At 31.3% G+C, this 27,777-nt stretch overlaps 1 protein-coding gene and 1 pseudogene across 1 annotated transcript in view; one reads left to right on the plus strand and one right to left on the minus strand.

Moving 5' to 3' along the window:
- The window catches only part of LOC115880512, a 14,746-nt pseudogene extending 887 nt beyond the window's left edge, over nt 1-13,859 (plus strand).
- The window catches only part of LOC115880495 (alpha-glucosidase-like), a 16,681-nt gene continuing 2,723 nt past the window's right edge, over nt 13,820-27,777 (minus strand). Inside the window, exons 3-12 of the mRNA XM_030897705.1 lie at nt 27,365-27,523; nt 26,525-26,760; nt 23,057-23,281; nt 22,133-22,325; nt 21,873-22,074; nt 19,700-20,255; nt 18,375-18,500; nt 17,938-18,121; nt 16,247-16,466; nt 13,820-14,172 (exon numbers count right to left, since the gene is read on the minus strand). Of these exons, the coding sequence (XP_030753565.1) occupies nt 13,891-14,172; nt 16,247-16,466; nt 17,938-18,121; nt 18,375-18,500; nt 19,700-20,255; nt 21,873-22,074; nt 22,133-22,325; nt 23,057-23,281; nt 26,525-26,760; nt 27,365-27,523 (2,383 nt within the window). The 3' untranslated portion in view covers nt 13,820-13,890. The remainder of the gene's footprint in view (nt 14,173-16,246; nt 16,467-17,937; nt 18,122-18,374; nt 18,501-19,699; nt 20,256-21,872; nt 22,075-22,132; nt 22,326-23,056; nt 23,282-26,524; nt 26,761-27,364; nt 27,524-27,777) is intronic.

The raw sequence follows: 27,777 nt of genomic DNA on the forward strand, positions 1-27,777 counted from the left end.
TATATATATATATATATATTATAAACGCGTGTTCAAATATTAGTATTGTGGAATATTTATATATCAGCATAAAACGAGGTGTGACTAACAAATTATCATTGTAACAACAAACATTTTAGAAATGTCTAGGTTTACTTATTTCACTGAAATTTATGAAACAAAATCCTTTGTCTCGGGTTTAGAAGCCGACACGGCGTCATGGAAGTAGCTCGAGACAAAACGAAATTAAACGAGATAAAAAGAGACAACGGAAAGTAGTCAAAAAAATCTCTCCACGCGTAGTGAAGGAAATAATTGTTACGAGTAGTTTCGAGGCCTTTCTAAGAAATGAAAATAGGCCAATTCAAGCGGAGACAACCGTAGATAAGCCGAGACAAGACAAAGTTAGACAAGGAAATACGACCTTGATCTGCTTTGGACTCTCTTCGGACTGCTTTTTCGGCATAGTGTAGAGGGTGTAAATTTATCAACTAGACTCCACTTTTTTTTAAATTCTTAGACTCTAACTAGTTTTATTAATAATAACTGTCAATATTATTGTAAGTTTTCTTTTCCATCACAGAATGTCATGTTGAAACGGAAATTTAACGATACCTGCTGACTCAAGCATTATATATCTCCCAAAGTTTTTCGCTACTAGAAGAGAAATCTCAAAAATAAAAAGTTATTTTTTCAAAACACCAGTGTCGAACTCAAACACCAGCGAGCTTGGCAATAACCATGTAAACAAATTTGCCTTACCTTAATATTATTACAAAATGCTTAACGTTTCAGGAGATATATCTCCTCCCGTCGTCAGAAGCAAAAAATGAAAAAAGAGAAAGGAAAATATATCTTGAAAAAATATTATTAAATAAAATAAACATGTTTAAGTACAAATATTAACAATTCACAGAATACTTTAGTTTTCAGCAGATACGTTTACTATAAACTATTGACGATCTGTTAAAATTACTTACCTGAATAAGCCTTCTGTATATCATTTCTTATTTGTTTTATAATTTTCAGTTATATTATGTTTATTTATGTCATGTAGTGTTAAATAAAAAAAAAGGTAAAAAATAGAAAAAGAAAAAAGATAAAAAAAGATAAAAAAAAAGATAAAAAAGGAAGTATATAAATAATCAAAGAAGCAATAATTAGAAAAAATCTGGAACGATAAGCATTTTTAGTGGTTAGGCAAATTTGTTGTACTAGTAAAAAGCCGCTTAGGCCGGGTCTACATATGTAGCATCTTGGTGTATCATATCTCCGTCGCGTTGCACCAACATGTATCATGATCGCGAGTTTGGACGCCGAATTAACGCGATCATATGGTACACCTTTGTGATACCGTATCTGATACATGCCAATCCGAATTTTGGAGCGTATCTTAACACTGCGTATCGGATACACGTATCACGGTCTGTCATTTGGACGTGTTTTGATACAGTATAACGATACAATTGACTTGATACGCCGTGACCCGTCTTGAGGCGGTTTTTCTCCGATCATCAAAGGGGCATCGAGGGTTCGCTGACAAGTTCGGACGCGATTGATGTCGATTGCCATTTGGTAACTAATATAAGAATTTCTAATAGCATTTCTAAAAACTACATACATAGTGTGCTTTTAGATCTAAGTTTGTGCGTTGGGCTCCAATCTAGGAAAGGATTTAAAGCTGAAACTGACGGAGAAGCTGTAGCAAAGATAAGGAGTAGTGGAGGAATCGTACTTTTAGTATCCGCTGCACCTGAAATGGCTTTGGCTTGGGAATGCTATAATCATGTAAATGGTTACACTAATAATCCCTACGATACCACATGTACTTCTGGAGGATCATCTGGAGGTGAAGTAAGTTTACTGAATGTGAATTACTGACTGTTACTTTCCGTTATTACAATTGAGGGTTGAAATATTTTGGAATCTGGGTGTTACAACAGGAAAATAAAACACCAATTCAGCTCAGTACACCAAAACACTTTACTTTTAAACACTGTAACATTTAGTGTTTAAAAGTAAAGTTTTTTGGCGTATTGGTGAATTACCTAGTGTTTTATTTTGCTGAATATTTACTTCAATAACTTGAAAAATAAACATATCTAATATATATATATATATATATATATATATATATATATATATATATATATATATATATATATATATATATATATATATACCTGCTTTTACCTCTAAATAAAATGAATGTATCTAGACGAATTGCATACATACATACATACTGCCATTACTCGCTGACGAGTATTTGACACGCATCAGAAGATGGCGCAAGGCGTTTTCTTCCATGAGCTTTTCTGTGACTGAAAAGCCCGATACGTGATGTTATCTGTCTACCGCACTCTGGACATTCAAAAATCTCATTGCTTTGTGGCCTCTTCTCTTTTTGGTTATCGCTGTTAACTGACTACAATTCTTCTCCATTCCGTTCTATTGTGAGCTGCTTCTTCCCACTCATTCTGCTTGTTAATTCCCTTTAAGTTTTCGTGGAAAATATCCTTGTACCATTTGAGTTGTCCACCCGGCCTCCTCTTACCGTCTACAAGCTCACCGTAAAGCTGAGATTTCTGTATGCGGTTTTCTTGCATTCTGCATACGTGACCAGCCCATCTTAAGCGGGACTTTGTAATCATGACTTCAATACTCTCGCAGTTAGCTTTTTCAAGGACCGACACGTTTGAGACATGATGGAACCATTTTATTCTTAAGAGTTGTCTAAGATGTCTAAGAGACGAATTGAATAAATAAAAAACGATTTAATTTGCTATCTTTTTTTCCCTTTATTTCTATGAAAATTTATACATTTTAATTTAATAAATTTTATTAATAAAATATTTAATTTATTTAATAGGCAATACACCGGTACAAAGTACCTGATATATATGTAGTATGTCACTAAAATATGGTAAAATTTTTTTATATTGTTTAAAAATAATAATTACATAGACAGTGTTATTGCTTACGATACTGTTCTTTACTGCTCCAATAATTTTAACATTAATATATAATATATATCCATATATGCAATTAAATTAAAATAAATAGATAATTAATGTAAAATTAGTTTCACCTTAAAGCAAAAAAGTACAAATAGATTCTAAATGTTTTAATTAAACATAGGTACACATCGTTATGTTGCTTACACCAGATGTTACTTTAAATACACATGTTACTGAAACACCAAGATACAAAAGTATATAATAAAGATGGTTTAATGATTTCTTAGAATATACAGGGTTGTTCACCACATAAGACGCGGACTATTGTAGCTAAACTATTAGATTTTTGCATATTGTATGTTTTGGGTTCGTTGAAGGACTATTAGAGCTACAATTTAAAAATATTTTTACAAGATACAGAGTGTCCCAAATAAAAAAAATATCAAAGTTGTATTTTTTTGAAATGGAACACCCTGTATATTATTACATTTTTAGTTTCTACAATTAAGATAAAGGTAAATTTGATTAAGGTTTACCGCATTTTAATCTTACCGTTTGAAATATTTAAGTTTTTGTCAAAATACAGTAATAATTATAATGCTTTATTTCTCTAGGCGTATTTAAGTTTTTAAAACCAAATATTGTACTGAAGTATTTCAATTTACTAAATTTTGTGTTGCAATAATAAAAATTATACTACCTTATACAGAGTGTCTAAAAATTTATTTTATATAATAACTAGTTTTAAACAGCAATAACTTCTTTAATTCAAATGGAACACCCTGTATATTTTATGATAATCAGATGCACAATTTAATTGTCTATCAAATTATATTATATCATTTTTTATCTATGTCTTCAGGTTTTCTTAGAAAATGCATTTTCTTATAATTTAGACCTCAATTATCAATATACCCTTGGAATATTGACATTTTTTATTATTTTTAAAGATGTAACAAATTTTTAAAGGATGATACAATACTAATATTGTCGATATAGTTCGTTTATGTCATTAAAAAATAGAAAAAATGTTTAAATATTTGTAAAAAGGACCAATTAATATGATTCCAGTATTCAAACTACATTAATGGACTGCTTGCATTAATTAATAATAATTGATTGCTCCAAATACTAAAAACTGAATTATGTATGTGTATTAGACAGTGTGGTAAAAAAACACCTTAAAAATGATATTTTATTTTTTGACAAATGCTTATTTATAACAACAGAGACGTTCATTTTCATAACTTATTATTATATTGATTTCTGATTCAAATCCACATTTATTTAGAATAACTTATTAACGAACACAATTAAGTATGTAATTAATTAATATTTGGGCGGAAATACTGGTGGTATATTTAATTAATGGTATACTCTATTATAAAGATTTAAATAGTTTTCTTTTTGCATAAAAATGGGCTAGCAATATTATCGTTTTACTAAAAACGATAATATTACTAGTCTATACATTTTGTACATTTGTTGTTTTAAAAACAATCTAAAATGTCAATATTCCATGGGTACGTTGATAAATGAGGTCTAAATTATAATAAGTAAATGGATTTTCTACGAAAACTTGAAGGGATAGGTAAAAAGTGGTATAATACAATTTGATACACGATTAAATTGTGCATCTGATTCTCATAAAATATACAAGGTGTTCCATTTAAATTAAACAAGTTATTGCCGTTTAAAGCTAGTAATTATTTAAAATAATTTTTTAGACACTCTGTATAAGGTAGAATAATTTTTATTATTGCAACACAATAACTGATCAATAAATAAACTTCAGTAAATATTTAGTATTAAAAACTTTGATAGCCTCGGAGAAATGAAGCCTTAAAATTTATACTGCAATTTCACAAAATTGAAAATATTTCAAAAACGGTAAGGTTTAAGTGTAATAAACCTTAATCAAATTTACCTTTATTTTAATCATAGAAACTAAAAATGCAATAACATACAGGGTGTTCTATTTAAAAAAATACAACTTTAATATTTTATATTTATTTGGGATACTCTGTATCTTGTAAAAATATTTTTAAATTGTAGCTCTAATAGTCATTCAACGAACCCAAAACTTACAATTTGCCAAAATCTAATCGTTTAGCTACAATATTCCGTGTCGTATGTGGTGAACAACCCTGTATAATACAAAAAAATATGTTAGATATATTAGTTGGGGAGCACAACGTATAAAAAACAGCTTCCCGTGGAAAACTTCATGAAGGGAAGGTGCCAGTGGAGTTGTTTTATCAGAAAAATTATGCAATCCATTAATTTTTATGGTGACACCGTCACAGATGTTGTGTTTGTTCGGAGTGCGTTAAACAAAATGGCCGCCATAGCAATATAGACAATGTGCGCTATCGTCGTCGCTATTTAACTGATTTCATTTTTTATAGCTTGTTAGAAAGGTAATGTAAAGAGGAAAACAATTAATTCTTGAAAGTATTGCAAAAATAATAATATAAATAATATATATAATATTATAATAATAATATAATAATAATATTTTCGTTGCTGATTGGATTTAAAGTGAAAAAAATATTGTGTTATTTTATTTTGGTAAAAATATGGTCTACGTTATATAAGTTCATGTATTTAAAAAAAATTAAGTGATACATTTGCACATATATGTATATTAATAAAATTACAAATCGACATCATCACTACCAACTTCATCACTACCTTCGTCGGCAAAATCAGGCGGATGCAAATTATCACAAGTTGATTGGTCCGCATTACAACTCTATGCAAGGCATATTGTTAGCTAAACATTTACATGGTGGTGAACATCGATTTTTAAGACACGAACATCTAATTAGTTGAAGAAGATACTCTGGAGCACATGGTTCTTCACACAAAACAGGGGTAAGCACTCCTCCCTCTTCCAAATACCAGCCGTGTCCAACTGGATTAGGGATGACTGCATTTGGTTCATCATCTTTTGGCCACACAAAGGCTTGAAGGTTAGCTCTCTTAATTGCGGGTACAAGAGAACCTCTAGTGGGGGGTAACTTATCTCCAAGGGCTTGTTTGCCAGTAAACATTCACCATCGTAATTCTGCAAGTGATTTTGTTAGAGTGCTCGCTTTATAATCTTGACAAATAAATATTTCTAGCTGATGCAAAACATCATTAGTTACTAAATCACTGGTACCAAGTTTCTGCAAGGCGGTAAGTTCTTTTTCACTCGCTGAAACAAATGCCTTCCGGTATGACAACTTTCCTTTTCCAAACAAACTTCCGGTGGTGTCACATCAGATATTTCATGGAACCCGGGCATTGCCGAAGATTTTAGTGGTCCGAGTGAAATATATATGTTTTTAACTGATGTTACCTCGCCTGACGATAGTACAAAATAGGTGTTTTCGGAAAGCCTTGCATAGCGTTTCACTAGCAAAACTAAAACTCTTTAAACAATCCAAAGAGCAGTGCGTCGCAAAAACTTCCGTGCACCATGAAACAACATATTTTTTTGCTGATATCTTGGCATGACTTGAATTGTATGTGCAAGATAGGTGGTTAATAGATCCTTGGTACGAGTATGTGACAACAACTTTTTCAAATTTATATTTGATATGTCAGTTGTGTCACATATTTTGTGGTCCGCACAGTTGTTGCGACACCGTCACGAAGCCTTTTATCCCTAATAAGGTTTTTTTATTGATTCGCCCAAGTAATCGAAAATAACATGAAGTTTATCATATTGCCAGTATTTCCTTTGGATCTTTTGGGCGAACAAGAGCCTGCAATTCTCCCATATGACAAAGAATCTTTGGCAGTGGATTCTACTACAGACTTCAAGATTTGAATTAATTTACTTTTAGCTGGGCACTGATGCATTGTTCCGTCTAATGCAAACATGGATCTGGGCACAGCTGCATTTCATACTTTCCTAAGGTTGTGCGTAGGTCTATTTCACGTTGAGATCGTGCGACAATGAGAAGTCAAGCAAAAAGAGAACGGTCTGCATTTAAGTCCTGTAAGGGATCCAGCAATTTTCACTTTTAATTTGTTTCTTGTTGATCGAACAAAGTTTAAGTTTATTTTTTTATAGGTGCCCAAAGACTGACTGATCCATTATCAAGTCTGTCTTGAAGGCTCAAAATAAGATAAATTGGAATCGGTTCAGCAGAGAGATATGCCATTTGGTTCATAATGAAGCGACGGCCATCTTAGATGACGTCATCATAGCCACACGCAACATCTGTGAAAGTGTCACCATCGACATTATTGGACTACATGTTTTTATCTATCGATTCTTCTTCTTACAGTGCCATACTCTATATAGAACGTCGGCTACCTCTCGCATGTACTTGTGATGTGGGTCATCAGTGTTTCACAAGTACACGGGACCTACAGTTTATTGCCGAATCCGAACGGCATATTTGAGAAGGCTGTACAAGGCAAATATACTCAAGGTGGTTTGCCATTGCCTTCCTTTGAGGTGGTGGCGGCTCGTTGGTCGCTCTATTTAGATAAATAAATATTTTTATTTAAATAAATAAAGCGACCGTACTGGCTGGGGATCGAACCCAGTACCTTCCGCTCCGCAGATCGACACACTAACGCTGGAGCTACGGCCGGCCACACATCATTTTTTTCATCTATCGATTAGTACCACTAATACCTTCCCTTCATTAACTTTCCCACGGGACACAAAATACTTCCGTACTATATATTGTCACTCTGAACAACTCTGAAATTAATTTTTAGTTTCATCAAGTATTCATTAGAAAAATAAATAATGTGATAAATGACGATATAGGGTGGCAGCATACAGTAATTATCATTCTTTTTTAATTTAAGAGAAGATTACAAATTACGAAAAAAAAAACAATCGAATATATAATTAATATAAAATATTGACGTGTTTTAAATTTCAAAATTCTTAGATATTATAGGTATTTTATTTTATGCTTTATTTGGTTAGGCTGTTTTTAATGGAGCTTAATGTTGAAGCGTTGATTGAAGAATTGGGAAGATACGCAACCTAATGGGCGAATTCCTGGCAAGACTTGATTTCCTCTTACGTCTCAAGTGGTGTACGGTGGAGCCTCTACTTGTTCTGCGGCCAACGCATAAAACACTCATTTTCTCTAATTCGGCTCACGAAGGCAAATCGAACACGGTGTGGAACTGAAAGTGATAGTGTTGCCATATTAAAATGTGTGATATCTGTAATGTGTTTGACGAAAATATCTTTGGATGAACAATCAGCTTTTATGTATTGAAAATTTATTCGTGTTAAACATCAAAAATAAAAATTCTTTTATAGGTACTGAATATTTCATATGATCACCATTTAGCATAATATTTTACATATGAAATAACACCGATCTTCATTTCCAAGCCAATTTTGACGCCTTTGTTTAATCATATAATACTATATTAAATTGTTTAATGATACACAATCCGTATGATTAACATACTGTACTCAAACATAAATCTACAGATTAATCCGTAGTTCTGGCAACACTATCTCCGGCAACCATACAGTCTGTCGAATAAAAGCAGAACTACGGTACAATATTCTTTATTTGCTGCGCTGTAAGCGGGTCGGCACAGAGCTAAACTAAATCTTGGACAAATAACGGTAACGCCAGCTATATCTTGGACATATTTTGTACCACGAAATCTTCCATAAGGTTTGGGCATCTTCTTATTTTTCTAATCAACGGTTGAGACATACTTTGAAAATCAGCTGGTCAACTTGTCAGACAGTTAAAGTATTTTTGCAACAAAAATGTCACTCAGTGCTGCCTTTTTACACTTTCTTTACTTGTTTAGCTTCTTAAAAAAGCTTTAGCTTCTTATATAAGCTATATAGCTTCTTAAAAGTTATTAGTTCTTGTTAGACGTAAGTTTAAGCTAATTTAAATTAAACTTCCAACTATATGTGTAACTTAGAACCAGTTAGAAATATTTTTAAAATAAGACAAGACATAAAAAAGTGATAAGGTGTTATTTTCCAAAAATGTAGTTATATTATGGATAGGTGTGACATTTAACAGCTTATATATGCCAACTTGACCAAATACCATATATCTTAACCTATTAGAGATAGAACTTAACATTTAAGAAAAGAGCAAAATTATCATCACCTTGCATCTTTTTCTTCTAAGAAATATTAAAAATATAAAAGAAGACATTAAAAAGATGTTCATTAGGAATTTATTATACTTACTAGTAAGATGGAAATAAAGTTCTCTGAAGCTAGTGACCAGTTATTATATAGTGTATCATGCAAATATATTATTTGATAAATCTTTTCACAAAGTTTTACTTAATGAAACCATACATTAGCTTTTTACATTTTGTATGATTAAAGTTATTTTCAGGGGGCACTTCTAGGTGCCGGTGCTTCACTAATAGGTATAGGATCAGACATAGCAGGTTCTGTGAGATTACCAGCAGCTTTTAATGGGGTTTTTGGTCACAAACCTACACCTAGTAAGACTGACAACTGAAATATAAAAGTCATAAGGCAAAATTTTTAATATTTCAGGAACAGTTCCTCTCAAAGGTCATTTTCCAATCGGACATGATGAGAAATACTACGATTTTTTAGTAATTGGACCATTAGTAAGATATGCCTGCGATTTTAAATTGATCATGAACGCAATGTGTGGTAGCCGAATAGGATCAGAATTAAATTTATATGAACACGTAACGAATACTAATACGCAATTTTCTATAACTATTTTAATTTAGACGTTTATTATTTTTAGGTTGACTTATGTAAATTAAACGTTTTCTACTTGGAAAGTCTAAATTTTAATGTTACGTTGCCTAGAGTGTCGAAAGAGATACAAGCAGCTGTGAGGGACTCCGTTAGCCATTTGAAGAGTCACTGTGGTGCAAAAGTACATGACTATAAATTTGATGAATTCAAAAAATGTATCTGTTGTATGTGGATCGGCGATATTTTCATTAAAAGATATCCCGAACGTTTTGAAGGGGGTAAGAAGTTGATAATAATACCGAGAGTTCTGAATTGTTTAGTCCAAATTGCATGATTAAATATAAAGAAAAATAATTTGTTATACCGCGTGCGTCTTAAAACAGCACACCCCTATAACTTTTTATTTTTTTAGTTTAAAAACGAGATATGGTATGTTAGTATATGACATAAATTAGAATTGATTGACGTATTCAATTATTTTCGGTCACTTCCTGTTTCACCGAAATGACTAAAACTTTTTAGAATGCACCCTCGGTTTTTTTTACTTTATTCGATATAGAATAACACTTTGAATAGAATGACATATCATATGTCAACTTTTGGCATTTTCGCATATGGTTTATCTGAAGTTATAACTTGCGGTTCGTAACGAAAATTTGACACGAAATATCAAGTGTGTGGTATCAAATTATCCATAAAAAATGTTTTTTCAAATATGTTAATGAGCCACCCTCGTTCCATTTGAAAAAATTGAGATATGATTAAAAATACGATTTGAGCATTTTTCTAACTGGCCAGGACAAGACACTAAAAACATTAGATGGTCAAATATATTTTTCCAAAGCTCCTTGATTAAAATTAGTATTTTTAACATCGCCATGATACTCTAGATTGAATTTTGAAATACGATTTTTTATTAAGAGAGGATATTAAAAAGTTGACATATGATATGTCATTCTATTAGAATGTCATTTTTTTTATCGAATAAAATAAAAAAATCGACAGTGCCATTTAAAAATCAAAAGTTGTAGTAATTTCCGGTGAAACAAGAAGACACCAAAAACAAATGAATACGTCAATCAATCCAAATTTATATCATATACTAAAATATCAAATCTCGTTTTTTAATCTATAAAAATAAAAAGTTATAGGGGTGAGCCTCTTTTGAGACGCATCCGGTATAGCATAAAATTTCTCTAAATTAATTATTGCAAAAGATATAATAATATTTTAAATAACAATAAAAAAATACTTTTTATTAACTATATTTAATTTCTATTTTAGGAAAATAGTTTATTTATAGTGAATTAACAAAGTCCCTTTTGGAAGATCAAAATTTACCCATAATCTCATGGTTTTCTATTTCTTCGAACTTCTTTTAAATATGTTGTTGGCGATTACAGTCAAGAAAATGCCAAATTAAAAACGTTTATAGTGGTAAGTTCTAATACCATTTTTTCTTTATCGCTTAACTGTAATTTATGAGTATATTTATTTCAATTTTAAGGAAAAACTTAAAGATAATGGTGTTATTATTTTACCGACGTTTCACGAACCAGCGCACAAGCATAATCAGGCAATTTTAAAAAATGGATATGCTTACATGATTATTGCTAATGCGCTGGGTCTACCTGCTACAAGTATACCATGCGGATTTGATAAAGATGGTATGCCTATTGGTGTTCAGGTATGTGTTATCTGCTAAAGTACTAGCGTTGATTAGTAGTAGTTTCTGATGTGACTAGACAGAAGGTTATTAATATACAGGATGAGACTTATAGTTGAGTCATTGGGGATAAAGAAAGGGGCCTGCTTGGAAAAAAATCCGGAAGTTTTGAAACTTTGCAGGTTTATAGGTTTTGGGGTCCCTAACTAAAATCCATAAAATGTACATTTCCAGACTTGCCGCCGGCATAAAAATTGGTATTTTATAAATATCTCGAAAACTATGCGTGTTTCGCAAAAATTTGAAGAGAGTAAAATTAAAGAAATTTCCTATAAAATATGTTCTATGAAAATTTTCGCTAAAATGAACCGTTTAAGCACAAAAATACCTGAAATTTTGCAATTTTGCGTATGATATATATGATATATATAGTCGATTTTCCAAAATGAAATGTCGATTAGGGTTCACTAAAACTAGTTTTAGTCTAGTTTCTTCAATTTTGTCATGAAACAGTGGCATATCATTAATTCGCTCATTAATTTATGAATAATTAATTGTCGTGCTGGACAGCATTCATTGCGAACTTACCACCACCAGGTTTGGCATGGGTCTGGTTGTACCAAAGATGCCGAAGAATGGGGTTGGAAGAAAACAAACAGGCATTACTCCAGTCACAACGTTGAAAGATCCAGCTCCAAAATCCCTATTGGCATTTTTTATCCTGTAAATGCAAAACCAACAATTGTGGTAAAGCCTGCGGATGCAGAAAAGCAGGATTAAAATGTTCAATGATTTGTACATACTGCTAGGGAAATCCTGTGACAACGTCACAGGATTTCCCATTGAATCCGATGAAGAGGAGTTGGACTTGCCTGTAGATATCCCTCTGGCGGCTGAAGATGAAGAGTTGGACGAATTGAGAAACCACCCTGATGAGCCCAGCTCAGCAGACACGATCGACTTTGACATCAATGAGCCAGGTCCGTCGGGCTTGTGAAGATAAGTTAAAGTTTTTAATTTACCTAGTGAAGTAAGCCTTCTCTCTCTCATGACAAAATTGAAGAAACTAAACTAAAACTAGTTTTAGGGAACCCTAATCGACATTTGATTTCGGAAAATCGACTATACATATATCATAATTTTACGCAAAATTGTAAAATTTCCAGGGATTTTGTACCTAAATGGTTGACTTTAGCGAAAATTTTCATAGAACCTTTTTTATAGGAAATTTTATTCTCTTTAATTTTTATCCTCAAATTTTTACGAAAAACGCATAGTTTTTGAGATATTTACAAAATACCGATTTTGGGCGCCATCTTGACAAGATGGCCGCGCCGGCGGTAAGTCTGGAAATGTGGATTTTATGGATTTTAGTTAGGGACCCCAAAACCTATAAACCTGCAAAGTTTCAAAACTTCCGGACTATTAAATAAGTATAAATATTTTCAGGGCTGGTAAATCTCGATAAAAGACATGTTTTCTCTTGAAAATATGGTTCTTGAAACTTGATTTTCCAAAATAACCGAGTTATTTTACCTTGAAAGTTATAAAAATATTTTTTTATAAATAATGTTTTATAAATATTTCTTTCTAAATTTAATCGATTACCTACGTTGCCATATTACCATTAATAAAATTTTAATTTCAATTTTCAATTTTTTTTCGATAAATACCTCATTGACGCTTTTCTGGGGTCGAGATATAACACCCCTAGAAATATACTACTCAAAACAATTATTATCGCATATTTACTAAAAAATATATTATTAATTTGAAAAACAAGACACTTTGAATTCCCTGACTTAACGATTTAAATAGTATGGATACTATGAAGGGAAATTCGATACTTTACGATTATTTGCCTTGTTATGAGCTTTCTAAATATATAACATACTATATACTTATTTTCATAAACAAGGTAAAAAACGCATTATTTAACTTTTTAACTCCTTAAGCGACCGATTTAAAATAAGTACACAAAACAACTAAATAATTTTTTTGACGTCAAATTTTGGTTATTGCCTATTCCACGCTAGTTTCTGTGTGTCACACAAGTGCATTAAAAATATCATTAACTCTGATTGACAGCTTGTTTTCTAAAAGCTGCACAAATTCAATTTTTATTTTGCTATTGAAGTTAATAGTTTGCCTGTTAATAGTAGCATATTAATAGCTATTTATCAACCGTCTGTGAGACTTTTATTTATTTTTATGTTATATTTTTAAACATTATCACATTGTTATTTTTGTTTAAAATTTGAAAATTAATCTAGATTTTACTAAAAATTTCTCAAATCGGAAATAATCCAGTCATTTAGTAGTGTACATAATTGTTTAAATTTAGAGATTACTGAATTAATCTTTGTTTTTTCTTTATTTGAACTGCAATAACATCAGATACTTTTTTGGTTTCAATTTAGGTAATAGCAGCTCCATATCAAGACAGATTATGCATAGCCGTGGCAGAGGAATTAGAGAGGCATTTTGGTGGATGGATTCCTCCTCCAGAGAACGATTAATTTTAAAAAAATAATTTATATTTTTATTGAATAAAAAATACATAAACACATATATTTACTTAATTATGTTTTATCCTATTTAGAATCAGTAATATAAGTTATCGTTGTAGAACTTCCTCCTCCTGGGCATAAATTGTCATTATTTTCATATCTTCCTGCATATCCAGAGGTTGCATTATATCCGTAATATTTTAGATATCCAAGAGTATATTCGCAACTGTCGGGCAAATTATTCACTGTAACACTTGTATTAGTGGCGGTGAACGAAATATACACGTTATCTTTGTATAATTCGCCATTTGCAGTGCATTCTTTCGTGCAGTCCAATGCTACGTATAAGTTAAGTTTATTAGAATCCTGAAAGAAACAAGTATCCATTTCACATAATAAATTGAAAGTATCGTACAACCAAAAATTTTTATGATCGAGCGGGCTTTGACTTTGACAGTGAAAAACTGTAATATAGTGGTAATATACAATGCTGCAGTTGGGGGTTAAAACCTTTGGTGTTACAACAGTAAAATAAAATTCCAATTCACCACAATACACCAAAACACGCGTTTTAATCGTCTGCTAATGATGTTTACATGGTTAGCGAAACGCGCGCCCAGTATTTAAAAAAGTGTTTTGGTGTACTGTGGTAAATTAGTGTTTTATTTTTCAATAGGCAATATATCCAATCCTCCTCAATCTTATTCTATTATGAAAAAATTGATATAAAGACCATATTTTATAGAATATTACTAAATGTTGAAAGTATTTTACCAATAAAAAATAATATGAATAAATCTAGCAAAAGCTGCCACTGAAATAGGAACTGAAACCTTATTGCCACTTAACCAAGAAAAAAAAATAAAGTTTGGAGTTTAGAAATATATGCCACTGTGATAGTTCCAAGCATAAACAGCTGCTCGGTAGCTTTTTACTTGCAAAAAACTTGCCTAACCAACAAAAAAACACTTAATGGTTAATCTTCTAATATTTTGAGGAAGTATTGCATCTAGTTGTTCCCTTATTACTTAAGTAATCAAATATTTTGTTTCTTTAAATAATTGTTTTAATAAAATTGACAGTGTATTTAATGCTTGATTATCATACGTCCTTTATGCGTATAAAACATAAATTTTAAGAAAGCTGTTTTTTTTGCTATGCTCATTGCTTCATTCGCTATGCTATGCTCATTGATTTATGCTCATTGCTTCATTCCTGTGCTCTCCTGACCAAAGGGCGGGCAGTCTAGCTGCCGGTAGACTACTGCGCATCACATCTGTACAGGGTATTCCGAGGGGTATTCCATTTTCGTGTGGCTTATGGGATTTCTCGTTTATGAGTACAATATGCGATTACACATACAATCAGAGGAGCAACTAGGGGGGCCAGGGGGGCTTAGCCTCCCCAGATAACCTGAGCGTGTCTTATAAAATTGGTCTTAACCTCACATCAATATTATCTTATAGTGATCTAAGCCCCCCCAAAAGAGTTAAGCCCCACTAAAAGTATATGTCTAGTTGTGCCCCTGCATACAATGATGCGATTTTCACATTATTTTGCTACTTTTTTATGAAACTAAATATGCTACACATAATATGTTTGTCCTAGCCTCCTTAGTTCCTGAAATTCAGGGCGAATTTGTTATGCGCAGTAGTGAACAGATGTTGAATACAGATATGATGCGTAGTGGTGAACGCAACGTCTACCGGCAGTCAGACGGTCCGCACTCTGTTCGGGAGAGCATAGTAAAAGATATATTAAAGAGCAAGCTTTCTTAAAATTCTCTCTCGAAAAAAAAAAACGTTGCTAGGTCTTAGACTATAAGTAAAACAGCAAAATCGTTATGGAAATGAAAATATAAAATGACACCAATCACAATCAAATCATATATCCGATGAACGGAAGCATGAAAATGCAATAATTTTAAAAACTCCGTAATTTTCTAACCAACCGAAGTCTTTAAATTCAATCAATAAAATTAATATCGTATCGTCGCATGAAAATCAAACTTTAGTCGTTCACACAATTCGATTAATTCCAATATTTGAAAAATCTTAAGTTTAAGTGTAAAACCACTTGGGATATTTATATTTTTTTATTTATAACATTCTTCCAAACATGAGAGGTCACCATTTCTCTAATATTTGGAAAAATGTTATAAATATAAAAAGTTATGAATATTATATTGAGTGGTTTTACACTTAGAATTAAGACTTTTCAAAAGTGCAGTTAATCGAATTGTGCAGTTAACGGTCACTAGATGATGAATATAGTTAGACCTTACCCGCATCAATTATAATAATTATAATTGATGCGGGTAAGGTAAAATAAAAAAAAATAATAATATAAAATTCTGCCATAAAAAATAGTAATTATTAATATTTTTTATAGCAGAATTTTATTCATTTTGCAGATGTCTTAAATAACGATAAAATCTTACAGTGAGGGCGACTATAGATCCTTGAGCTACAAATGCAATCCAATCCGATTCGATAATATCAATAGTAACATAATAATTATCTTTTTTCGCCGGAGTAAACATAGCACCTCCCCATAATTCATACCATATCTTTCTTTTTTCGGGCAGATATACTTGAAGCTTTGATTTGCCAGATGTCAGAGGTTGAGCAACTATAACATCTGTACCAATAGCATATTGACTAAAAAAGAAATATTACAAAAGTATGTAGAGAAGGCATCATAATCAATTATAAAAAATTACTGAACGTATCAAGTAGTACTTTTTTCAGTCTTATTGTTATAACAACACCACTTCCATACACATAGGTCTTGTTCCAGTGTAGGCCTTTATAGGAGTTATTGGATTCTAGGATTTTTGTTTATTATTGGCTTATTCACTGGACTATTTAAATAATTTTTATACTCACCAGCACGAAAAACGCGCACCTTAAAATTTTCATATATTTCTTTCAAGGTTTATATCTGGTGTTCAAGTCGATTTTGATGAGATTTTAAGCAATTTGTAGCTAAATTATTTGACTTTTTAGTACCTCTTTCTAAATTAAAAATGAAAGTTGTCATCTGTAAATTACACAAAGGAAAACAAAATGTTGATATTTCCATAAAAGTTTGAAACATCCTGTGGAGTACGTCAAAAGAGCAAGGCATTTAAAAATCATTTCATCGTTTAGGTGTATCATTTCTCAATAGTTTGTTTTTGGATTCATCTCAATAGCTTTATTTTTTTTGACATATTGACTTTTGAAGAAGACACTAACATTATTTCGTATTTTTTACATTAGAACCGTGCCTTCGCTTTTGGTCCTAGTCAACAGACCTATAAAACAGTGTTTATGATTTATGTAATGTCATTGTCTTTGAAAAATCATATTATTATGGTCTGTTGGGCAGTTAGTCTAGTAGATATGGTTTTAAGTCCAAAAGTTAATCTGTACCACGATCAATTAAAGCAACAATAGCCGATAAATCAGAAGTTAAAACCATCTCTACTAAACATTAAAAAACAATAATAGTATGACTTTTCAATGACAGTGCTATTACAAAAACACTATTTTATAAGTGTATTGATGAGAACCCAAAATCAATGCTAAAATTGCTGTAAATCATTACTGTCTTATTCAAAAACCAATATCTCCAATAAAATAAAGCTATTGAGATGAATAAAAAATAAACTGTGATATAAAATGATTTTTAAATTCTTTGCTTTGTTAACATATTCCACGGAATGTTTCAAACTTTCACCAAACCTTGTTTTACCTCGTATAATTGACAGATGGAAACTTAATTTGAATGTGGAAGAGATACTAAAAAGTCAAATACTTCAGCTACAAACTGCTTAAAAAATCATCAAAATCGGCCCAATAGAACAAAATCTATTAATTTTTAAAATACATCAAAATTTTTAGGTGCCCGTTTTTCGTGCCGGTGAGTGTAGTTTGTATTTATCAAATATAGAAATATATTATTTTTTATTTAATTTTCTGTGATTTTACATAACATATCAATTTCTAAACAATTTTAAAAGTTTTAGAGATAGTTTTATAATAATTGTTAGTTTCCCTTCTTTTATTAGAAATTAATAAGGTATTAGATTTCCCTTCGTTTATTAGATTTATTTAGATTTATACTAATTTAAAATTATATACATACTTTTCTAATGAATATGTAGCATTATTACTATAATAATCGTAATACATTGGACGTATAAGTGGTTCCTTTTTACTGAGTATCGTGTAAAAATACTCTTGAAATAATTTTCTCCTTGATATGGTCGTTGTGACGGCATTTGTTGTATAAAGCGTATTTAAGCTATTCGGATCGCGATATGGATCGTCTAAAAATGTCATGGGATAAATTAAAATTAACGTCCAAATGTGTCATTAAAAGTTTCACATTATTATTCTGTAAACTTGGTTGCAGTGGTGGATACAGAGGGCCCCCCCCCCCCTGAAATTTGTAAATTGTGTTAAATATTATGCTTTTGGGTTAAAAATGGCGCCCTAAAAAGCATATTCTACATTACTTTATATTTTGGGCCCCCCCTAAAATAAATTCCTGTATCCGCCCCTGCTTGGTTGTATAGTTACCTGAAGATATGCGGAAATAAGGCATGGACGCTGCTGCTATGTACCATCTGAGACAAAGCGTTTCATGAAGTTCTTTATTGTATGAATTTCCATCACCACAAACTGGTAATCCAATCATATAATCACCTAAGTATTAGAAAATATGATGATATACCTTTATATTATTATTAACGTATACTTATTTCTTATGTACCATTTGTGTATAGTAAATAATTTAATCAAACAAACAATGATTTTGACAGTTCAAATTTTAATGCAATATCCTCTAATAATTATTGTTTATCTGTATTCATACACAGTAGAGACCGAGGGGTGTCTTAGTGTTGGAATTACATGTTCATTTGTTCATTTTCTTGGCCAGTCGTTGGCTTCAGTCTTACAGCAGTCGACTACAATTATGTGGCAGTCTTCTTCGCAGTCATTAGCAGTCGCTTGGCTGTAAAATGATATTTTGGCAGTACATGTGTTGCCCAAGTGAGACACCCCTCGGGAATAATACCCTGTATATTTTTATCTATTCCTATTGTTTCTATATTCAGGGTACTAGAAATTCGAGGTACGAACATTATATATGGATACTCTATAACCGTAATAGGTACGACCATGGTTAAATTGGGGCAAAGTTGCGCTTTGGGATGTTCACCAAGATGCAATCAAAAAAGATTTAAAAATTTCAAGGATTGCTGAGTTTTTTGGAAAAACAGATTTTTTGAAAATCAATTTTATTTTTTAAGTTAGTCTATCACAGATTTGGCCTATGAAATTGTTGGTATCTCACAAATTGTCAGCTAATTTGCAAGTCTAAAAACATTATCAGATAGCCCTAATAAAGTGGCTATGAGAATGTATAATTTGTTTTTTGATTTTCTAAAAAGTAACTACAGGAAAAAATAAAATTGATTTTCAAAAAATCCCTTCATTTCCAAAAAACTCAGCAATTCTTGAAATTTTTAAAACTGTTTTGATAACATCTTGGTGAACATCCCAAAGAGCAAAACTTTGTCTCACTTTAACCATGTTCGTATCTATTACAGTTACCAAGATATCAATGCTTGTACCCCGAAATTGTAGCACCCTGTATAAATTAATTATTTTTAAAATTTAGAAATAAGCGAGATTTTGCTTATTGAAGATTATTTAATTTCCTTGCTAAACGAATTTGCCTTAAAAACAGAAAAATTATCGTAACCGCAAACAGAATTAATCTGAATAATTTGCAATAAATGTCAGTGCAATTTTCAGCCCAATTTTAGTTGAATCATTCTGCATAGATTCCTAATATAATTTTTCATATGTCCAAGTCGTAGTTACATCTAAATGCTTACCTGTAATACTACTAAACATCGTTTTCTCCAAATAAACTTTAAAATTGTCCCACGAAGTTTGAAAATTATGTGATATCTCCGGTTCGTTATCGGCAAAATTTTTACTGGCAGAAGCGATAAAGAAATCTTTCAAATTTTCTTTCTCTGTAGTGTAATTATACAGCAACTCGTATTGTAAGGAGCCATACGTGTTGTGAACTTCAAAATGCGAGATGTTAGAAGAAGTGTTGACATTCCATGGTAAGGTATACACCATTTGTTCATTTAGCTTATCAGTCATGTATGGAAAACTGGTATTAAGTGTTGCTTTGTAGCTGTCATCTTGCGGCCAGTTGTTGTTTAATACAAACCCGCTTATTTTTTCCAGACCAATCTGATCCTTTATCCATTGCATAAGTACTTTTAGAAAGTCTTCAATTGAAGGATGAGTGAAATCTGGATAAGATACGGGCAGCTTCAAGTATTTTCCAAGGTATACGTTTCCAGAACGATCCTTGTACAGTACGTCCAAACTGACTGCACTTGCGTAAAGAGAATTGTTGTCATAAGCTAGAATCTTTAAAGAGAAAAATATATATTGTTTAAAGGTTGAAAACAACACTAACTTAATTAACGTATCGTTATACATTACTTATGGGGGGTTCATTTCTGGAAAACAAAAGAGTTCTTCATCACTGGAAGAACATATATAAAATTGAAAAAATAAGCTGGTGAAGAACCCATTGGCGAAGAACCCAAAGTTTTTTCAATAATTGAATCCGCCACAAAGATATAATTATTATTTGAGCATCATGTTATTAAACTATCAAACCGTTGTTCCTCAATTTTAGAAAGACCCTATGGATAATACAATATATTGATATCCTACCGACTGCGCCAACTGATTTTTTTAACTAACTGCCTTTAATTTTGGTTGTTTATCTAACTTGATTCTCTTTCAGTGACTAAAAAAAACCTCATAAAACTCTCTAATATAAACAATTGTAAACAAGAATAAGTTAAAATGAATTAGCATCTATAGTTAACACTATATGATATTTTTTTAACTTTCTCTATTTAACTCTATGCATATATTAACCTTATATTTTAAAAAACATATACAGGGTGGGTCAAATGGTCCCACACGAAAACTATTATCGGTGTTTGAAACTCAATTTTTATCAAAAACATGATGGTGAAAACCGCACATCGATATCCGTTACCGTTTCGAAGTTACGGGGTGTTTTTCAAAAATGTATATTTTAAACAAATAGGCTGTAACTTCTTTGCTATGGAAAATTTTGTTTTTTTGTGAAAACATCCAAATCACCATTTTACGTAGAATTGAATAGTTTAAGTATAATTTTTTTAAAATTAATAATTTAAGAATTATCAGAAGAAAATTTGATTTTTTATACGATAGGAGTACATGAGACCCTATGTATATTTTTAATTCACTGAAAACCATTAAAAATTATTACCTTTTCAAAAATATAGCATTTACAAAGATTCCTTTTCGATATATAGAGTTTTTAAAAATTTACCCGCTTTGAATAGACGGGATCGTTTTTGAACATTTCTCGCGGAATTCATTAACGCAGTAGGTGTGAAAATTACCCTCGCATAACCGCCAAGTACTTCTAATTCTGGTCTAGATTATACGGGCCATTTAAAAATCAGATTTTTATTTTTTCGCAAAGATAAAAATCCATAGGCACTGTCCTGCGGCCTCGACGGCCAACGGCTGGAATCATGGTTAACTATTCAATTGTTCTGGAAATTGGCAGCAGAAATTTGCTGAAAACTTCAGCGTTCTGAGGCGGTGCTTCTTCTTGCTGGAAAAATATGTTGCCGAGTTCTATTAGAAGCAGATTATTAATAAGGAATTCAAAGCCTACTGGCACAGAATATATAATCTATAGCTTCGCTATATTATATTCTGTGCTACTAATTAAAAGTGGCGAACTATAACAAAGTGGTAACGAAGGGGTACTATAACAAATTAGAAAGAAAGGAAAAACAAAATACAAAATAGGAAAAACGAAATTAGAAAGGTAATTGTAAGTTCTTTTCAGTTAATTAAAAATATACAGTGTGTCGCAAATAAAAAATCAATTTTCCTGTTGATAACTCTTAAATTATTAATTTTAAAAAAATTATACATCCATGTTTTATCTTTAATATCTTTACTTACATGTGGAGGAAGTGAAAGTACAAATTTACTAGAGCTAACCAAACTTTCAAGCGTCGTTCTAAAGTCAGTCAAATTTCCTCCAAAACTATTTTCTTGTTGTAGTGACATAAACAAATTTTCGTGAATACAGTTTGCATCATAGCTATACGTATCCAATGCATAAATTTGAAGTAATTTTACCAAGTCTACTTCACTGCCTTTTCTGAAAAATGTTCACTTTGGTTTTGATGAAAATTAATCTAACTTTATAATTAAAATACCTGCAATTATGTGTACCCAACGCCCATTTTGGAGCTAATCCCATATCTTGAACCTGGTTTTTATATAATTCAGCTGGAGTTGGACCTAGAGTTAGTTCAACTTCTATTCTTTTTCCTATTAAACTTCTTAATATAACAATGTTTGATGCCAAAACAGTAATTTCCAGTGGTCCAGAATGTTTGATAAGTACTCCTATATGGAGAAAAAATATATACTATATACATACAGGGTCCGTCAATAGTGCGCGTCGGGGGTATGTAGCTCTTAGAATAAAGATCTTGGGAAGAATTTTGTTTAAGTGCAAACTTAAAGTATGTACGAGGATGTATTTAAGGAAAATATGTTTAACTTCTACAGGGTGATAGTAAATTTTAACTAAGCCACCTAAAGAAACCCTTGTAGAAATTCTGGAATGGAACTTTGAACATCCTGTATGATTTAAGATTAAGATATGTATGATAAACTAAGTACAGACCAACTATAATAAGGACATGGTTTTGATTTCAGTACATAGTTTTGATTCATATAGTAAGATATCATAGTTTTGATTTCAGGATATATCTTATACTTTTAATAATTTTAAAAAATGTTAAAAATGTTAACTATGAAATTATAAATATAAATTTAATAATATCTTAAGACTATGTAAAGCGATTAGAAAGTAAATAATAGCAAAGAATAAAAGCAAAAATGCAATAATATACAGAGTGTTCCACTTAAAAAATCATCCTGTTCCACTCTTACTTTTTTGAACCACTCAATAGAAGTTAAAATATTTTCCTGAAATACATCTTAGTACATACTTTAGGATTGACCTTAAACAAAATTTCCATGTTTTTTTTTATTTTGGAGGCTACAGACAGATGCCCGACACACTATTACCGGACACTTCATCCGATATGTTATGAATATATTAACTTTACCATAAAATTTACTATTTTTCAATGCCCAAATAACTGGCTGAGTGTTGTGATCGACCTGGTTCTTGTAAATGACTTTTGTTAAAGTCTCGTTGCCAGATAAGGTAATGATATTACGATCTAAACCAAATAACTTTTCGTTTGACAGCTGAAATGACCATTCCCAATAATTTTCCGAGGCTATCAGTGCTGAATTGGCTGAGTTAAATATGGTGTCATTGTCACTGTCTGAAATAAAAGATAAAAATTTTAAGATTTGTCTTTAGATTTTAATTCTAACGAAAAAAAAACTTTTTCAATACGGACTTTTCTATAGAATAGGTACCATAAAATATCCATTTATGGTATAAGCTATGAACAAACAAACCGCTACAGTACACATCTAAATATTTCCTTTCAAACTCAGTAAAGGGTGGAAATTTTGAAGATGCCAATGTAAATGTACACCATTGTATGTTATCTTCATTACAGATGGATAAATACATCTACTTGCATTAACTGATACCCTTGTATAAAAGCTGATACATAACTTGGTTTATATCCAGAAGTTGGCAGAAGAAAGTAAAGATTTCAGTTAACGTCTCCTTTTTGCTGCCAGGGCTAATCTGGACGGGGACTACTTTGATTACGCGGAATCCGAACCGCGATCCTCGGCCATATCATGGTCAATGGCCTACCGACTTGGCAAGTGTCTAAATCGACTCTTACTCACGAGATATCCTATCTCATCCGGCCTCGAACCGGCGGAATGAGCAGTGTGTGTCAATAGATTTTACACTTTTACCTTTTTTTGGACAACAGCACGAGACAGAGTTTCAAACCGGTCACCCGTCCATCCACTAGTATCGCCTTACGTCACTTAACTTCAGTGTTCTAATGGGAACCGGTGTTTCGACGTAGCTATGCCGTTGCCCGTTAGCAGAAGAGTAAAATTATGCGAAATTCAGTCATCTTGAAATTTAATGTGCAACTCGGCCCAAGGAAAGATGCTCTAGATTGGTTGCTACAACATCTGTAAAACATTGATACTGAAACAAAATCTTATAAGAAACTCTAGGTTTTTAATGGTCTTTGGATCGTTATATGTTTGAAATAATAGAGATGAGTCACAAGAGGATAGAATAGATGAGACAGAAGTGAAAATCAAATATCCTCAATGACATAGTCAGTAGTTAAAAATAAGTCATCAGTAGGTAAAAATAAGTCATCTAGTTAAAAATAAAACTATAACAGAATGACCATCAAAAATACGGGAGTGCCCAAGAGGCATAAAACACCAAGGAGATGCCCTAATCTGAAATTGGATTACGACTTTATAAAATAAACGGGAAAAAACTGGCAGCAAAGAGTACAACTAAAGATATGGACTGACAATAAATATTTAGTAATTAAATGAATACATTTAATTACATAAATAAGTCACAACGTCACTCAGTACATAGTTCAGGTCAATAAAAGCAAAATGGGACTAATATAAGTATTTAGAAATAAAATATGATCGCAATAATAATACTCAACATTTCTTTTTGATACTTTAAGTTGCTAATATATTAAAGAATAGTATAATAGAGTTGATGGATGGTCCGAACTATATTCCGGAAACTTCGGCAGCATATTCTGCAGATAAAAATAAGTAAAAAAGTTCAAATAAATCTCCAAAAATGCTTAGTTTCGGAGATAGGGTGTAGAAGTTTCATTTTTATTTCGATTTTTTTCCAAATAATTTCATTAACTATTAATAAACCAAACCAAACCAAACATCAATATTTGGATGAAAATTGGTGTCTGGGAGTTTTTTAACATGAGAAATTTGATTTTGATGTCAATATAACTCCTATTTGTAGGGGGCGCCACCTACATGAATTTTAACTGTTTTAAAGAGTAATAACTTTTCGTCGGTACCTGTATAAAAGTACTGAGTGAGAAAATATATTTCCGTGACTTTTTACGTAAAAAAGCTCTCCTGATAAAATCGCTACGAGCAACCATTCTCAAGATATTTAGAATGGAAATACTCAATACTATGTCATTATTACAAAAAATAAACACGCGTTGAGCAGATCGTTATTTGGCTGATATAATAAATTTGGGAAATTTTTATTTTGTTAAATTACTCTTAATCTTTCTCTAGGGTTAACATTATGATAAAACAGTTTCTGTTGAACTTTTGGTACAAAAACCTTTTAAATTTATTATTTCAGTCTAATAACTATTTAGCCAACATTTTATTATTTATTAGTTATAGCGATTTTTACTAAGAAATTTATTTTTACGTAAACAAGGTCGTAATTTTTTCACTTAGTAGTTTTATACAGGTACGGACGAAAAATTATTATTCTTCAAACCAATTAAAAATATGTAGGTGGTACCCGTTACAAGTAGGAGTCATATTGACATCAAAATCAAATTTCTCATGTGAAATAACTCCCAAACGCCAATTTTCATCCAAATATTGAGGTTACTTCAAAAATTATTTGGAAAAAATTGAAATAAAAATTAAACTTCTATACCCTGTATCTCCGAAACTGAGCATTTTAGGACATACATTTATAAGAACTTTTTTATTTATTTTTATCTGAAGAATATGCTGCGAAAGTTTCCGGAATACAGTTCGTACCATCCAGTATGATGACAGTATAGTATGTACTGTCGCGGTAAAAAAAAAGTATACCATAGATGATTATATATTATCGATATATACATCCATCAATTTTGACTGCACAATTGTTCAACGTAAGTATTGATATCTTATTAGAAATGCTTAAGTAAGTCCTATATCATCACAGCATTACACTAGACTATCTTTAAAATTAGGTATACTGTGATGGTGGTGGGCAATATTCAAATATTCAAAATATTCAACGAGCATATAATGGTGGCTGTTATTCACGCGGACGAAGTTTATCATCCAAGTGAATAACAGCCATTATATGCGAGTAGAATACCATACTATACTACCAGGACTATAAAAAAAAGTACATAATATTTTTTAACACCTTTGTTTTTTATTTTGTGCGTACAGTCGCATTTCAAGCCGGTTTAGATCGAGCACAGCTCTTGTATGGAGTTTGGATGGAAATATCCGTGGAAGCGCTGAATAATAAAACCATTATTCACTAGTGAATAATGAATATTATTATTATTTCATAAACTCATGTATAATAATCAAATTATAGACGAGTCGTGGATAAAATTATATTATACCCTTTATGAGAAAACAAACAGACAGGTGAAAAATTGCACTCATCATAGTGACTATTACTAGACACTAGTTATCATCTATCTAGACACTACTTATCATAGTCACTGATCATAGTGACTATTACTTAAAAATGTCACTACGCGCACATTTAAAACAGTTAAAAATGCAATCAGTAATAATTCATCTAAATCCAGAGAATTGCAAACGAAAACGCTCATGCAACTATAGCTGAAAATCAAATTACGTCTTAGTTTCTAGTCACTATTTACCATTTATTTCCAGTGTAAGTCTCTGTGAAGAATAGTTTATTTTAAAGTTCTTCATGTCGGCTTCGACCGATGAACTCTGTTTTGCATTGGTTTTGCTTGAAGTCTCCAAAACTAGTAATAGCTTCTTTCCATTTTCTGTTGCAGTAAACTGGATGTTCTCTACGATTTTTGATCCTACTGGTGACTTGCTGTACGATGTCGAATATATGTCACCTGAAGACTGTTGGTAAAAGTATCTGAAATGAAGTATCCATCATGGCAATATTTTAAAAATATATCTTAAAAAATTTTCAAGAAAAATAATATGTTTTATTTATTTTTCGAGTTTAAAAGATGTTATATTTGGTTCAATCGTATTTTCAGGGCTGGTATATCTCGATAAAAGAAACATATTTTCTCTTTACCGTTTTTCAGATAAGTCTAAAATAACCGAGACATTTTACATTGAAAATTAAAATAAAATATTTTTCGCTTAAATTTTGAGAACCACTGAATCTTTTCTGGATTTTCTTTCTTGTAAATTTAATCTACTACCTATGTTGCCATATTATAAAGAAATTGTGTCTTTTAACTAAAAAAATCCAAAAATTTTTTTCAAAGAATTCCAAATTTCCAGAAACATTTTTTCACGAAAAAACATCGTGTTTCTTGAGTCGAAATATACTACCCCTAAAATATTTGCACTTATTTAAGACTCACACTGTATAGGGGTAGGTATATTATAATTCTATCAATAACAAACTATTGGTCGATTTTTCTTAAGCCAATTAGTATTTTAAAAACTATTATACTGTAAATGCATTTTTTTTGAAAAACATACCAAAATCAAAAGGTACTTACTTCGATGGTAAATAGTGATGACATTCCCCTGTGGTCGTGTTAAAACAGCAATCAACTTTAGTACATTGGTCTTCGCCAATCCCTACGTATCCACATGGTATTCTATATTCCTGTTGTACCAAACATGAGTACGTTTGGCTACTACCATCATCATAGTGCCTTTAAGTAAATAAATAATTAATGATTGTGTATATCAGAAAATCAGAGCTGCTTAATCAAAAAAGTTATAATTTTCCATTTTTTTATTTAAATTTTGAATCTTTCTGTCATTGTTCATACAATTTGTGTTTAGCGCTAAACAGTAAATTACTAATTACTAATTAAATTACTAATAACTTAATTACTAAACTGTTAAGTAATCCTAGAACAAAAAACAAAATATTCTATCTAAAGTACAAAAACTTATCCAATAG

Source organism: Sitophilus oryzae, unplaced genomic scaffold, assembly GCF_002938485.1.
Source record: "Sitophilus oryzae breed Bouriz unplaced genomic scaffold, Soryzae_2.0 scaffold_1625_pilon_pilon, whole genome shotgun sequence".
Lineage (NCBI taxonomy): Eukaryota > Metazoa > Arthropoda > Insecta > Coleoptera > Curculionidae > Sitophilus > Sitophilus oryzae.